At 34.4% G+C, this 17,176-nt stretch overlaps 1 protein-coding gene across 2 annotated transcripts in view; it reads left to right on the plus strand.

The window, feature by feature from the left end:
• The window catches only part of SEH1H (Transducin/WD40 repeat-like superfamily protein), a 346,770-nt gene extending 332,421 nt beyond the window's left edge, over positions 1 to 14,349 (plus strand). The window contains exons 7-8 of one of the 2 annotated variants that reach the window (XM_089395337.1): positions 13,822 to 13,943; positions 14,034 to 14,349. In XM_089395337.1, the coding sequence (XP_089251463.1) occupies positions 13,822 to 13,943; positions 14,034 to 14,089 (178 nt within the window). In that variant the 3' untranslated portion in view covers positions 14,090 to 14,349. Of the gene's footprint in view, positions 1 to 13,821; positions 13,949 to 14,033 lie in introns of both variants that reach the window. The other variant, XM_089395336.1, reaches the window with a different exon arrangement.
• Positions 14,350 to 17,176: the final 2,827 nt, after the last annotated feature.

Genomic DNA, 17,176 nt, shown 5'->3' on the forward strand with positions numbered 1-17,176 from the left:
AATGCTTGGAGGGTGATATTAATGACAAAGATCCTGATTTTGCAACAAGACTAAAAAATTAGACATTTCTCGTGGTGGCAAGAGGCCCAAGCATAAGAAATAGATAATAGATTTACTTCTCTTTTCTAGTTTCTAGTAGCTTTTATAACTATTGACTCTTTCACATTTATTATGATATTTATTTAAACAATATATGACAATTTAAGTTTGAAGTTGGCAATTATAACTCATTAGTAATGAATTATGAATATGATGCTTCATGAAAGTTGAAAGTTGTTTCATTTCATTTCATTTCATTTTATAACATTTCATTTCATGTTAGATATTATTTGTTGTAATGGTTACACTTAGCTTACAAGTACAACTTTGGTGATCAATGATGATAAATGTTATATATTGAATTTTGAAAGCTTGAAACTTTAAGATTGATGAATCATGAGACTCAATATGTTGTATGTTACTAACTTGCGAACGTGGTTGATGAAGATTATAGCTTCTAGATGATTGTTGTTATATGGTTCAATCTATGTTTTTTTATGTTTTTTATATCTAATTCATCATTCTACATGTTTTTGTTGACATATATGTATCAAAAATTAAAAAATATAAAAGTATATATATATTTTTAAAAAATCACTCCGGGATTCGCTCCCAAACCAGGAGCTTTTGAAAATGGTCGCTCCCGCTCCCATTTTCGCTCTCGCTCCCGCTCCCAAGTAACATAGGTCCTAAGATCAAGAAGGACAATAACAAAAGAAGAAGAGAAGAAGGACATATCACCAAAGAAGTGGAGGAAGCTGAAAAGAAGAAGTCCAAGATAGAGGAAGAGATCTCTACTATGACTGAGATAGTCTTCCTCACCTAAGTTCTTTTCAAATTCCTAAGTCTTCTGTTGTAAGATATGGCTATCATAATTCACTAAATGGGATGCATCAAGGCATCATAGAAGCATTGAAAGAAAGAGCTCGGGACATCATCATAGAGAAGTATGAAAGATGGTTAGAATCTATGGAAGTCAAGGATATAGCTCTTGGGAATCTCATTGGAAACATAAGTGGCAAGGTCATCTAGTACAAGGTTCATCATACATCTGACAAAAGGAAACATTTGTTGATGGGGATACTTTAGATCCTCAAGATTCTCTGATGGAATCTTCATTGAAAGGTTCACCGATCAAGAGAGGAAGCAAGTGTTTCATCAAGAATTCCAAACTTGTGGAATTCATGGGATGATGGTATGATGACATAAAAGTGAAGCAGATCAAGGGATTGAAGCTCTTTCAATCAAGGAAGTTGCTGCAAAAAGTTTGGATGACCCAAAGAAAAATGTGATATGTATAATTACATTTGATATTGTAGAAGTCATGTCATATGGTTGCAGGTAACATGGATCAATGCTCTATCTTGAGAGCATGATCAAAAGGAAGGATCTCCTCCCTCGAAGAAATGCAGGAATGCATGAGTCATACATTCACTAGATGAAATCAACATAATATGTCCTCATATGAAGTATGAGGTGGTTGACAACAATTGAGGAACTCTGATTGGAATCTCTTGGGAATGAGATGTGTCACGAAAGGAAGGAATAGATCATGGAATATGCAACCATGGTAAATGTTGTTAACATCCGAAAGACCAAGAAGATTTGACTAGGATATCTCCATGGAAGATATGAAGACTTTGATGAAGTCTGAAAAAGATGGAGACCCTTGACAATATATATATATATATATATATCGTTGGGAGATGTGTCGATAACTACGCAGGATGCTGATGCAAACTAGAAGATGTCATGATGAAAGACCATCACAAAGATAATGTTGATTTTAATGTTCATTCCTTTATTTTTTAACAAATATCTTGATGGGTTTATGCAGCGCTGTCGAGGGAAGATCTATGGATAACTTCCACCACCAATGCACATGTAGTAAGATGAAATATCCTTAAGTAAACATGGCATAAAGATAACAACATGGGATGAAGGAATGCAAGATATGGATTGATGGATCACTTTCTGATGATGACATGGTTGACTCAAGGATGAAAGTGATGGATGGTCGGTGACCTATGTAGAAGTCCCAAACATGAAGACTCCTAGATAACGAAAAGAAGTTCATGACATCGTGAGAAGGAGTTCTTCAAGCAGTTGGTTGTCCCATTATCTGCACCTGAGGGGCTGCTATAGGTCCCTAATTAAGAGGGAGCCTGAAAACATGTTTCTTACTTGGAAGAAACTTGGGAATTCCTGAGCCAAGATGGAGCTTAGGTACATTCCTTCTGTAGGAATGAGTACATTCCTTTATTGGAATAGATATGTCCTCCCTAATTAAGAGGGAGAGATAGTCAGATCATTCTTGTCTTCACTTGGGAACATAGAATGGAGGATTGGGTAAGCATCTGCCATCCGATGTTGTTTGAGGATGTATTAAGGCATCCAAGATAATAGTAGTCTTTGAGGAACGATATTGTTTGAGGACTGGGAATCCAAGATAAGAATAGTCTTGGTGGAACACATCTTGAGAACGTGGGTGGGGTAGGTTCCGAGAGAGACAATGATGAGGGTGTCTATACATCATTGATCTTGTCAACATTGTGCTCGGATCTCGTGGAGAGATAGAGATGTTAGTCAAGGCTTTGCTATGTGACAATGCTGGTTGATACGATGTTATACAGATGGGTTACTAACCCGACTCTTCTTATGAGAAATTCTTCAGAATGAGAATGACCAAGTACGATTATGAATACCTCCCTAGTTAAGAGTGAGTGTTGAAAAGTAACTAGGTTTGGAATTCATAATGACATGTGTAATAATGATTTTATGTAATTAATGAAAAGAAGAAAATTAAAGTTATTATTGTAATTCTTGTCTCATGGCTTTCATGAGCAAGGGATTTTATTTTAGTATGGCTCCTATTGTGAGTCGTCATGATTGGTCATAAAATCAATTTGAGCTATGTCATGTATGATGGACCCTTCTTGGGCATATTACACTTATGTAATAGTTAATAGAAATGTCAAGTAGCCCTCGAAGACAAGCACAAGGCATCCCTCTTCAACTCTGCCTCAAATGAATTAATTGACTCCTCCAAACAGTCATGTCGGCTTATTAAAATGGAAAACCACTATAAATAGGGCCATCCGAATTTCATTTAGACAAATTTTTAGTCATCAAGTCTAAAGCAGAAAGTGTGAAGTACAACAAAAGAAAGAGCCGAGATAGGGTAGCCGAGAAAGTGTGAGGTTTGAAGTTTAGGTGCAAAAGAAAGAGCCGAGAAAGGGTAGCCAAGAAAGTGCAAAGTCTGAAGCCTAAGTGCAGCAAAATGAACCAAGAAAGGGTAGCCGAGAAAGTGCAGCTTAGTTACAACATAAGAGAGGCCGAGACAAAGAAGGTAAAGTCTGGAAGGAAGGTCGAAGGTTTGAAGCTAAAGAAGATCGAAGTGGAAGAGGAGCCTAGAAAAGGAAAGGTGCAAAAGGTTGATTATTGTTGTAAAAAGAGAACTTGTGTTTTAGTCTTGGAGTGGCAAATAGGTCAAGGGTCTTGGTCTTGGTATTCGTCAATTGGAATCTCCATAAGAAGAATTTGTGCGTGTTTTCCTTTCAAGGAGTGAGAGGTTTTAGCCCTGAATGATAGCCTATAGTTTGTGTCTCTTATTTCTTTATGGTTTATGCATTGGTAGCTGTTTGATGAAGAAGAACACTTATAACCTAAGTAAAAGAAGATCCTAATCTAAAGAAGTAAAAAGCACTCACAATCAGTTACTAATAGAAGAGAAATCACTTAATTGCTATGCCGTAGATCTCTCAACAACACTACTATGAGAATACATGAGCAAGGGTTTTTATCAAAATATGCCTTGCTTTGTACTGATCATGATTATATTGGTTGAGATATGTCACTGGCATCAAAAGGCCATTTTTTTAAGTATATGGTAGAGTTTTTATCAATGTGATTTGCTTCAAGAAAGGAGTTGAAAAATATTGAGAAATCTAGGGCAAATTAGTTAGGGATTTATTTTATTGATTTCTCTTAACTTTTATAGTTACTGGTGACACAATTTTAGTTTCTTATTGTTATTGTTTCTTTATCATCAAACAACTACCAAAACATGAAAATCATCAAAGACAAATGGACACCATAAGTACGCACTCAGCCAGGGAAAAACCTAGTCAAACTCTTCCTCTAATAGAATCAAATCAAGTTGGGACAAATGAAGACCTTTTGACTATGACACAAACTTTCCTCCATTCATCAAGTTAGCCTTCCATGAAGACAGATTAAACAAGTCAAAGCAAAACACCATGTCAACTAGGTTTTCGGTCTCCTTTCCTTGTACAATTTTCAAACTTGAAGTTCTTCTGTAGACCATATCTTTGCTATAGTTCTAATCTCGTATGCTTGGCATCTTTTCTTCTTGTAATATGATAGGTTTCTCTTTCTTCGTTTCGTGCTCCATCTTTTCTTTCCATAGTTGCATATCAATTGGTTGGTTAGGTTCATTTTCACAATAGATCAAATGCTCCTTTCTATATAGTCTTTTGAAAGGTGGACGTGTCCCTTCATGAGGTTGAATAGACTATTGAAGAGGCCAACTTGATTGGAGGCAAGGCTGACTTGATGGAGAAGAAACAAGATATACAAGAAAACTCATACAGAACAATATCTTCATGCTAATTCTCATCATTTCCTAGCTCAAAAGCTTGGTGTTCTCAACACCTTAGCGACTAGAGCTTTAAGAGTTTCTGATGACAACCATCTCAATGAAGAGAAAGCACATCTCCTAAGTGTTTTCTTTAATAATGGGTATAGTAAACACCAATGTACTAAGGCTTTCCTCAGAGCTCAAAAAGGTCCTAGGGCTAAGAAAGATACCAAGGATCGATTTTCTGGTGTTCATCTTCCTTTTATCCAAGGGACCACTGACAAGATTGCGAAGATCCTAAGGAAGCATAAGGTGGCTTCAACCTTTAGGCCTTTAAATACCATCCAGAGCTCCCTTAGATCTGTAAAAGACCCAGTGGACCCCAAGAATATGAAGGGTGTTTACGTTATCCCATGCTCTTGTGGGACTCCCTACATTGGTGAGACTGGTCGCTTGATTAATCAAAGGATTCGTGAACATGCCGCTGACATCAAGCATGGCAGGACCTGCTCCTCTGTTTTGGGAGAGCATGCAGATAAATCTAAGCATCACATTTGCATTGAGGAGACCCAAGTCGTTGCTAGGGTTAGTCATTTCCATCAATGTAAATTGAAGGAGGCCCTAGTCGAAAAAAGGCCCAATAATTTGAATAGAGACGATGGTTGGATTATTAATAGAATTTGGATCCCTGTCCTATCCTCCTAGTATTTTTGGTTTATTTTGTTTGTTTATTTATCTATGTAGGTATGGATGTCCTTTTTATAGTATTTGTTGTTGGTTTATTCTTCATTAGAGTTTATATTCTTGATCTTTCGTGTTTTCTTAAGTATTTTATTCGTTCTTAACTCCTTTTAGTATTTTTGTTATTTGTTTAATGGGCCTCAACCTTGTATTTTATTGTTGAATATATATATATATATATATATATATATATATATATATATATTTACTTGTGTATATTTTTGTTTTATTTTATTTATTTCTATTTTACTTTATTTCCATTAATTATTTTTATTTGTTATATGATCTTGTCTCGATTAGGGTCTTGACTCCTTTTTATAATTTTTTACTTCCCTCCTTGTTTGGAGTTTGACTTTGATTTTTTTCTTGTTAGTTATATTTTTCGATTATTTCCCATTAATAGAATTTTTTAATAATATTTGATTTTAATAAATTAATTTTAAACATTATTTTTCAAAAACTAGTCGTTTAATATAGCCGTTAATAATATTTGTTTTTAATTAATTAATTAATTAATTTATTCTTGTTATATTTTTTGATTATTTCTCATTAATAAAAAAAATATTTGATTTTAATAAATTAATTTAAATATATTTTTTTCAAAAACTAGCCATTTAATATAATCGTTACTTAATAATATTTGTTTTTAATAAATTAATATCATAATTTAAATATTACTGACTTTTTGACTTTTTTTTCTTGTTAATTATATTTTTCGATTATTTCCCATTAATAGAATTTATAATAATATTTGTTTTTAATAAATTAATTTAAATATTATTTTTCAAAAATAGTCGTTATTTGAAATTTTGGGTCTCTACATTGTTCTCTATTTAAACAGCTACCATGGTCTACTGCTTCATCTGGTCTTAGTGATGAACCACACTGGTTGGTTCGAAACACGTCAGCTAAAAAAAAAAATTATGTTATGTGATTTCTACTGAAAGTCTTTTCGTAATTCTTATAATATTGAAGTACAATCACATATCCAACACGTACCACAGAGCAATGAGATAAATACACCATGAACTGTAACCCAAAGTCTTTTATTATGAATTTCAAATGTTCCCAGCAGAACAATGGCTTCACACCAGCGTTACAAAATTACATTGAGACCAGAGCTAATTTGCACGAAATGTTTCAGAGTTTCCGAAACGAGTACGTTTAGAAACGTCACCTCCCAAAACTGGAAACGTCAGCCAAAAAGTCAGCGAAAATGTCATGTATATATATATATATATATATATATATATATATATATATATATATATATATATATATATATATAGTGAAGAACGCATTATCTTGCAAGAAAAAAGGGAATAAGACCCATAGATGACAATTTAAAAGGAAAAACAAGTTTATATTAACCAGTGTTGAAAATATCGGCATCGGAAAAATATTGGCGAGGGTCCAAAAAATATCTTATCGGCAATATCAGTGAAAATATCGGCAAGCATAAAAAATGAATAATATATTCTTCTTCTTTTTCTTTTCTTTTTTTATTCCAGATTTTTAAACATATAAAGCAATAACAACATGAAATAAACACATTGGCACGTAAATATGAAGAAAGCACTGATATATATGATGTCAAATAGAACTGATACATGAAAGGCGATACCAAATCCTGCTGATCCCTGATAATTGTCCATTCAAGGACTCAAATGTGGAGAACCAATACAAAATAACATCACATATATAAAAGTATCTCATCATGATGAGTTATATGTAGCATAACAAATAAAACTAGCAGCTATTTATATGAAATCACTGCCCTCTCCCCCTTTTACGGGAAAACATGATGGGCTATTTGCCAGGCCTGCCCCTAGTAGTAGAAGGCCCTGACCTTGCCTCTGGACCTAATGTCAAATAATGAGTGCTAGGTATGGAGCTGTGCTCTCCTATATCTATAGCAGATGGTGTTGATGCTGATGCTCCCACAGTGTCCTTCGAGTGCTGCTCCTCCTTCAAGTCCTCCTCCTCTTGCTGCCCCTGTTCTAATGGATCATCTGACTCTAACCATGAAGGTGTCTCCAAGATGGGCTCCTCAGACTCCACCCTCCACTGAAACAATACATCAATATTGTCTAGGGACATGGCATCTAGATCCATTGGTTATTTGCCTGACTCGAAATCGAATGTTGTAATGCACATACACTAAATCATTGAGGCGTGCGAACTCCAACCTGTAAGAGTGTCAAAAAAACTAATGAGTCTTGACTCTTGACTCTTGACACTTGAAGGTCATAAATTAAAAATTAAAAATTACAATAAGTGTAATTGCTCAACTAAAGGCTGGAGCTCAAAGTTATACCTGTTGCGCTTTTTTGTGTGTATTTTCTCAAATACACTCCAATTGCACTCACACCCTGAAGAGCTACATGTTTGACTCAAGATTCTTATGGCCAATTTCTGCAAATTTGGTGCCCTTGCACCATAGCTTCGCCACCAAATATCTACAACAAAATAAAGAAATAAAAAATTCAAAAACTTAAAACATAATTAAACTTTCAAATAAAAGTTACATAATTGAATTTAAAAAAAATAGAATTATAAGTAAGGAAATTCTAAATTGAAAATTCTAATTTCTAATGAGTGATGACTTGTCACTTACGTGGCATGAAGAGGGTCCTTTCCCTAGGTGCATCATCAAAGCCAAATAGGCCAACACAATCCCGATAATACTGTATCTCGCAATTGATTTTGCTGCGAAGCTCAGGATCAGGAACCATCCTATGAATACAGGAATGGAGCCCTTCCATCACCTCGCCATCAAAATCAAAGCCACATTTGTATGAAAATGCGGGGTTGAGGAAGAGTGTTGCTGCATGAATGGGTCGATGAAGCATCCGTTTCCACCGTCTATCAATCACATCCCATAACATCATATGCCTATCAAGGCCAACAGAACCCTTGTTTGCATAATAAGAATGAACGGCCTCCTTGGCCCTATCCATGCCCTCATACAAATAAGCCATTGCAGGCTTCTCCCCATCTACCAATCTAAGAACCTTTACTATAGGTTCACTAACTGAGCATGCTTCTTCTACTCCACGCCAAAACGTCTCAGAGTACACCATTTTTGCAATGGCTTTCCCGTCTTGTCTCCTGTTGTATCTACAATTATGCCAGTCATCAAACACAAACATTTGCTTCAACTCGAACTGACATCGAAGCAAAAGACTAAAGAGTAATAAAGTTTGTGGCAAAACATGTGATCACAGGACGCCACAACTCTTTGTTTCTAGTGAACCTCCTCATGAGGCTAAGAACAAAAGCATGGTTATAAATAAACTTGGGGATGCTCCTAGCCATATCAACTGCCTTCTAGATGAAGGAGAGTTTCCCCATATCCTCAAGCAACAAATCGAGACAATGTGCCACACACGAAGTCCAGAACAATGTGCGATGCCTCTCCATAAGCATCTTGTCGGCAGACACATAATTAGCTGCATTGTCTGTTATGACTTGCACCACATTTTGCACACCAATCTCCCGAATGAACCCATCTAACAACTCACATATCATTGCGACATCTTTGATATGTTCTGATGCATCCACCGATTTAATAAATATGGTACCTTTAGGACAATGTACCAAGAAATTTAGAAGGTCCTACCCTTCCTATCTGTCCAACCATCAGACATCACTGTGCATCCAGTAACTTCCCATGTTTTTTCAACTCCGCCAATCTAGAGTTGATGTCCTGCTTTTTTTCTTGAAGAATTGGCCCTCGCAACTCCTCATATGTAGCACTTTTGTACCCTGGGCCCACAACAACAATAGCATCACACATTGGCTGCCAAAATGGATTGGTTTTGGTGATGCTGAGAGGTAAGTCGCTCCAGAAAATACACCTCCCCATGACTCTATCTGCTTCTCGCTTCTCCTTTTTTTTAACAAGCGATTTTATGCCAGGTTGTGATCCATGTCTTGTTCATGAAACAAAAAATGATGACCTCGCACTAGCAGTAGCAGGTGATGATGTGCCAGCTGTGGAGCCCCTCCCACTACCCTCAACATCAAGATCAGGAGAAGATATCCTGAAAGATCTACCTGCACGTTCAACCTTGTTTCTTTCTGTCTCTTCTTTCTTTCTTTTTCATCAATTGCCTCAAGAGCTTTTTGTATAAGCTCCGGACTAGAAACTGTACAAATCCCAACATCATGTCCAATAGGTCTAGCCAGATGGTATTTCAGTCGTGTAACCCCTCCTGTCATCCTGGTCCCACACAATTTGCATGTAAGATATGCCCAATTTGTCCCACCATCAGGGTTCCCATACTCCCAAAATGGGTCCAAGGCTTTTGGCATATTTGAATTTTGTAGTGAGCTAACTCAAACCTAGGGCACCAAAAAAAAATTGGAATTAATAACTTAATAAGTAATAACCACATCATTTTACAAAATAATTTTTTGGCTACATTATTTGCAATGTGAATTCAATGAAAAACCATAAATGACAATAAGAGGGTGTATTTGAAAGTTAAAAAAAAAAATGGAGTTTGGAAAAGTTAAAACCCTTGCATTTGCTCATGGGCATGAAAATCATGGCAAATGGAAAAAAAACAAGCAAAATGATTGTAGGCAAATAGGCAAGCAAGAATAATCCTAAAACTATCAAAAAATTCATTAACATAGGGGTTTATTTGAACATACCTATTAATGGAAAAAATGAAATTGTCTCACTGTTCTTCAAGCTTAGATCAACAAAATCTTCGTTGTTGGTGGCGATAATAGCTATTCAACACTCAAACCCTCCTTGGCAGTAAGCACATAGCTCTCCCCTTCTTTTTCCAGCGATCAGAAATGAAAAGATTGAAAAAAAAAGCAAAATCAGACTTTCATAGCCATGGTGGAAATTTTTATGGTCTCTCGGCAATTTTTTGCATCGTAGTGCGATATTCTACCGAGATATCACCGATATTTCGGAAATATCGCGATATTTTTGGGGAGACAAAATATCACGATATTTTCTTGGCGATATTTCCTCTCCCCGAAAATATCGCGATATTTACGAAAATTGGCGATATCTCGGCGATATTATATACATTGATATTAACTCTAATAAATGATTACATGGTGGTCGAGTTTTAGCCAAGTTTCGGAGTTTCAAGTACAGGTATGGCCCGAAACAACAGGTTCTTTGAAGTTTCGTGCAACATAGGACCAGAGTCACTATTCTTGTGACTTGAGAAGCAAATGGCTTATAATTTATAGATAAATCCTCCAAGTGGAAAATAATGACCAGTTGGCTTGATCCTTGTCAAAATAATCTCGATTGTCGATAAATCTTTGATCATCTTTTAATCTATGCCGTCGAAAATATTTATTTTTGAGGAATTTTCGAATTTTCATTAAAATCATTTTTTATTAATCCAAAAATAATTATTTTGGATTAATTTCCTCAAAAATTTGACTTCGAATTAACCACCAAGGTCCAAGAGCTTAGTTTTTCTTTAAAAAATCCATTTTTGCCTTGGTGGGGGATCTCCAAAAATTGACTTCTTCATAACCCACGAATTTTTTGGTCATTTTCGACTTGAAGAAATTTATTTCTCTAATTTTAATTTTCGACTCTAAATTAATTATGTTTTGGCTTAGGATTTAATTTTTTTTTTGCCATAAAAATTAATTAATTGACTTCAGAAGGAGATGAATTAATTTTCCACCCATAAATATTTTAGCCATGGTATCTAAGTATGAGGGACTATGTACTAAAATATTTTTGACATAAGATTTTGCAAATTCAACCATCAAAGGGGGATATCCGTTTGTTATAGACCGTCATAATTTTTATCCAATTCTGTGACACAATATGATCTAGTAGACCAAGTGATTTTTAATAAAATAACTTAGCCACTTAGCTTAAATTATTGCCAAATCAATTTTAATAGACTCAACTAAAACACTAGGACTCACCTAAGACTTTGTCGATAAATTCCACCTTAGCTTTGGGGTTGAGGCTGGAGACAAAAACTCTACTGATCATTCATGTTTAGAAATACAAATAATCAATGAGACGAAAAACCTCCTAGGATGAAATTCGTCGCCAAAATCATAGGCTTACCTAGGTTGTTATATATTTAACGGTCATACTAGCATCATTTACATTACAATTTTTCAGAATGGGTTTACATTGTACAATGACATAATAAATTGTTGGTTGATGATTTTGATTTTTGAAAAAATTGGAACAACTGCTTCCTTGGAATTATGAGAAAATGGGTGCGACCGTGCCCACAAGCTAAAGTATTGACCACTATGCATTAATATGATGAGATGATAAAAATAAGAGCTTGAGTCAAGTGAGGCACCTACTCAAGAAGGGATCCCTCCCTTCAAAAAGGGGGTATGAGCACTCACCAAAAAATGGGATACAACCCAAGAGGGTGAATAGGCTGACCTATTCAAATATATAAAATACAATAAAGAGGGTGCCTAGCCATAATTGTCCATTTGTGAAGATGACCATCATTCCAACATCAAATTCCCCTTAGCTTTTTTCAAAGACAAAAAATAAATAAATAAATAAATAATAAAAAATAAAAAATTCTTTTGTTTTATGTGCTTTTAGAAGGACATCCTCATCAGGGGGGGAGGACCCCTAAAGTATCGGGCCATTCTATTTCTAATTTTCTATAGGGGATGCCCTTGGTGAAGCCCCTTCCCATCTTTGACATGCCAAGGAGGGCAAGGGATGTCACTATTGATGTCTTGAGATCTAATGAGAGCATAGGTAACATGTCCCCAACCCTTCCAGGTGCATCCTTGTGGAATACCTTAAAATTCATATTGGAATTATAGTTCCATCTTCCAACACTTTGTGCTTGCCAAAATTATTCTTCTCATTTTTTAAGACTGTATGCTTCATCTCTGGTTAGGCATGTAGCTTGGTAATTGTTCAATGTTTGTAGTGCAAAATATTGGTGGTAATGTAACATGTTACATGCCATACTTCTTTTACTTTTTATTAGTGAAAACCACATTTCTAATATGTGACTTAATGTTTTCTACTCACTATTGGATTAAAATGCAACCGGCTATAGGGTTTTCTACCCACACTCAATCTTGTGAATATCATCGGGGGGAGGATCCCTAAAGTATCGGGCCATTCTAGTTCTAATTTTCTATAGGGGATGCCCTTGGTGAAGCTCCTTCCCATCTTCGACATGCCAAGGAGGGCAAGGGATGTCACTATTGATGTCTTGAGATCTAATGAACATAGGTAACATGTCCCCAACCCTTCCAGGTGCATCCTTGTGGAATACCTTAAAATTCATATTGGAATTATAGTTCCATCTTCCAACACTTTGTGCTTGCCAAAATTATTCTTCTTGTTTTTTAAGATTGTATGCTTCATCTCTGGTTAGGCATGTAGCTTGGTAATTGTTCAATGTTTGTAGTGCAAAATATTGGTGGTAATGTTACATGGCATACTTTTACTTTTTATTAGCGAAAACCACATTTCTAATATGTGACTTAATGTTTTCTACTCACTATTGGATTAAAATGCAACCGGCTATAGGGTTTTCTACCCACACTCAATCTTGTGAATATCACGTGTGGGTATATGACAGCAATAATCATTTCAATTTGGCTTAGTGTATGTCGATGTTTAAAAAAAAAATGAGTGGGTAAGCTTCCACCTCGACTCTAATCCTTTGCTCTGCTAGCAAGTATGGTTAAGGATCAGGCTCGTGAGTCCTTTTTGTGGGAGACTTAAGGTTGTTTGGTTCGAATATTATATAACAATCAAAAGTGATTAACAGGTGGTTTTTGTGTATGATAAACACTGATTGTTTTTATGTGCATCTACTTTCTAGTATTTTAGACAGTTTTAGTAATCATTCTAGTAGAATAGTTAGATTTATACATCTGTTATGAATGTCAAATGAATAAGGAATTTAATCAATTTATGCTTTCTAAATGCAACTTTATGAAGGTGGAATAAATAAGGGGACTGTGAATGCAAATGTATAAACAAGTTTGAACTTGGGCACCTTACATGGATGCAACACACTGTTGTTTGTTTTCATAAATCGTCTGTAAATAGAAGATGTAATCAGCATCACAATATATTGTCAGTTCAAAGGCAGTGTATGTTTTAAAAGGAATGTAGGGTCTATGTAACATTATTGGGACTGAAAGTTTAGATGTTAAAACAAGAATAAGAAATGAAACTATCAATGAAGGATTCAACATCACAATATCTTGTCAGTTCAAAGGCAGTGTATGTTTGAAAAGGAATGTAGGGACTATGTAACATTATTGGGAGTCAAAGTTTACATGTTAAAACAAGAATAAGAAATGAAACTATCAATGAAGGATATCAGCTTTTGCTTGTGCAAAATAAGTTCATCTCATACCCATTTTTAATTTTTTTATATTTTTGGCTCTTAAGCATATGACAATAATTTATTCAAACCACTTATCAGGCCATATGAACTAATAGCCATTGCTAGTAGCAAAGGAGTCTCTATATGGCACATTGAGCTCGATTCAAGCACAAATGAAAAGCCTTTACTTAACAGGGTCGCTTTGCTATCAGGACATCATGGTGAGGTATGACCATTTGTAGGGTTTGAAATCTTGATTTTGTTGTTTTGTTTATGGATAATAAGTGCTTTAACCAAGATGATGTTTACAGGTATGGCAATTGGATTGGGATATGGGTGGCATGACATTAGCAACGTCAGGAAGTGATGGTGTTGTGCGTCTGTGGCAGTCAAATACAAGTGGAGTATGGCAAGAAGTGGCAGTTATAGAAAGCAATTAAAGAATTAAACAAAGATACATTATTATGATGTCCTTGTACCATGAACATCAAATCATTTTAACCCAGAAATATTGACCTTTATCAATATGTCTATTGACTTTGGTCTGTCTTGGTTGCAAAATTAATATTCTCTACAGAAAAAGCAGTGCAGCAGTTAATTAAAATGGATACCTTCATTGTATTATTATGTATTCATGTTGAGTTCTTCCACACTCACTCTCTTTCTAGAAATAAACACAATCGCTTCTACTCAACCTAAATTCTAAATTCATAAACTCATATTTGGTTAAATAGGCCAAAAGAGATTCACTTCCAGTTTTATAGATGCGTGGTAGATAAATTATTGAATAAATTTATGGATTTTTTTTTTTTTTCAATACAAGATGATAATCTATACCCTATCAAGTATAATGGACACTATTTTTGGTTGGTCCAAGGTACAATTTCAAGGGGATACAGCCCAAGAGGGGATGAAAGTTTCAAGCAATTTTTCATGACACTCTTTTTGGTGGGTCCAAGATACAATTTCAAGGGGATACAGCCCAAGAGGGGATGAAAATTTCAAGCAATTTTTCATGACAAAAGTTGTAGGCCATTTTCAATGACTTATTTTATTTTTAAAATAATCCAACAAAAAAAGACAAACCTAAATTAATCCTAGAAAGCCCCCATTTATTGTAATCAATGAAAATAAGGGCCTCCTGAACCAAAAAAAGGTCCAAAAAAAGATGATGAATTTCTAATCTAACAAAAAATCAAAATAATCTCATACAAAAGAATACCTGGCAAAGATTTTAGGCAAAACTTTCCTAGTGGAATTGTATCTATGTAGTTCACTTTTTTGTACATGATAATAATAAAACCGTAACATACTAAAATTGTTCAATCATATTACTAGTATTGATATTAAGGGAATAATGAAGCTCATTATTAATAAAAAATTTGTGCCAAAAACTTAAATCCATTTCATCTCAAAGATACTTATTAAATAGTTAATTTGTAACTAGCCATTAAACACTATGATAATTCACATTTCATATTGATATATCAATATAGATATACATTGCAACATTAATCTCCTGCATAATGCCACAAGATCTAAGGATGACACTAAACTGATTGGAAACATTAGCTTAATTTCATTTCTTCTCTAACATAACCGAAATCATTGGTGAACTTAATATAACTATATAAATGTGTTCAACAAGAAATATTATGTGAGCAACACCTGTTGTTTAGGCGGTGACATCTTAATTGTGGTCAAATTCCATTAGTATGGGTGATTCTCAAAACCATTGGTGAATTTAATATAACTATATAAATGTGTTTAACAAGAAATATTATGTAAGCAACACCTGTTGTTTAGGCGGTGACATCTTAATTGTGGTCAAATCCCATTAGTATGCGTGATTCTCAAGTGGCATCTAAGCAAATCTTGAACTTTTGTATTAGTGATATATTTGTGTGTATTTGGACGTCAACTTAATGATGTTGTGGAAAGTGCATTAAGATAAATGTCATATTGGAGCTTGACATTGATAATTCAAATCTTGTACTTTTGTAATGATTGTGTCCAGAAGTACTCTATAAAGCATATAATATAATGTTATATTAGAATGCAATTTTATAACATTTATAATAAAATAATTTGAAAAGAAAATTATTAGTAGTTTTAAAATAAAAAAGATACAAGTGTAAATTTAAACTTATATTATTGAATTGGAATTAGAAATAAAAAAAATTGTTAATTCACGCTGTAGAATAATAATAACAACAGATAACAACAAAGATTTAGTTTTTAAAAAAAATACAAATTAGCATCAAAGTAAAAAAAACTATAAAATGATTTTAAAGTAATTTTAAATGTGTTTTTGAGTTTAAACTAGAAGCAAACAAAATTGTTAATAATAATAATAGATGTACTTTTGATTATGGGTGTGTTCTTGAAATATAGAAGAAAATGTCATTACGCCGAGAGGCATTCTACATCCCAATATAGGGGAGATGTGTAGGCATTAGACGTTAGATATAAACATTTAAATAAATGTCGGCTCTATCACCTTTGATGAGATGCATCTCGATGAAATCGTGCAGTGTAGACCCAAACATATAACTATGTGGGGGTCTACTAACAAGACAGTGGGCAAAGTTAATGTTAAAGCATGTAGCCGTCAGTATGGAAGGAAATGCTTGATGGGAAAAAATGAGAATATTTCCACTGTTTGTAGGGCATGCAAGGAGCATGAACAAGATGTTACACATTGTTAAGTTGTCGAATGAATCGACAATCCAGGTTCTCACTTTGTATGCATTCTCCACCGAAAATTGGTCTCGCCCAAAGGTTGGATTTGTCTTCACTTTTCTTGATTTATTAAACTTCTAATCTCAAGTTGTCGTCTTTTCTACAACTTCATATTTTGTTCACAGTTGTAATGATCCAAAACTGGTGTTCCCAGGTTTCTGGTGCATGGGTAGGTTGATTATTTGATGAGGTTGTTTGAAACTCTATTAAATGGGATTACAAAGGTGTTGCAAAGGTTCATGGTTTTTGTTCATTTTTGCAGAGGTTAGTTGTTTTTTCATTTGAAGTATTTTAAATGCATAATTTGATGTCATCTAGCGACATTCATAAAAAAAATTGAGCAAATAAGAGATATAGAAGATATGTAAATAAATCAAAGTGTGCATATTTACTTCTATTTCTATACAGATACATAGGATAGGTAAATTTATCGTACTGTGAATATTAATGTATTTTGAATACATTTTCTTTTATTTATATTTAGGTTATATTAATATTGATTTATTTTAACTATGCATTTAAAAGTATTTAGATACATCAAATGTCTTGAAATGTAAATCTCTTTTAAAATGTAAAATTTGAAAAAAAAAGTTGTATTTAGAAATTTGAGTCTTCTAGATGTTTGCTAGATCTCTGGTTAACATATATGTGTGTGTGTGAGCGTGTGTGTTAACTAGAGATCTAGCAAGCATATAACACATATTTCATTAAA

This window comes from Pinus tabuliformis, chromosome 1_2 (assembly GCF_031772625.1).
Source record: "Pinus tabuliformis cultivar Carrire ecotype Pingquan chromosome 1_2, CPIR1, whole genome shotgun sequence".
Lineage (NCBI taxonomy): Eukaryota > Viridiplantae > Streptophyta > Pinopsida > Pinales > Pinaceae > Pinus > Pinus tabuliformis.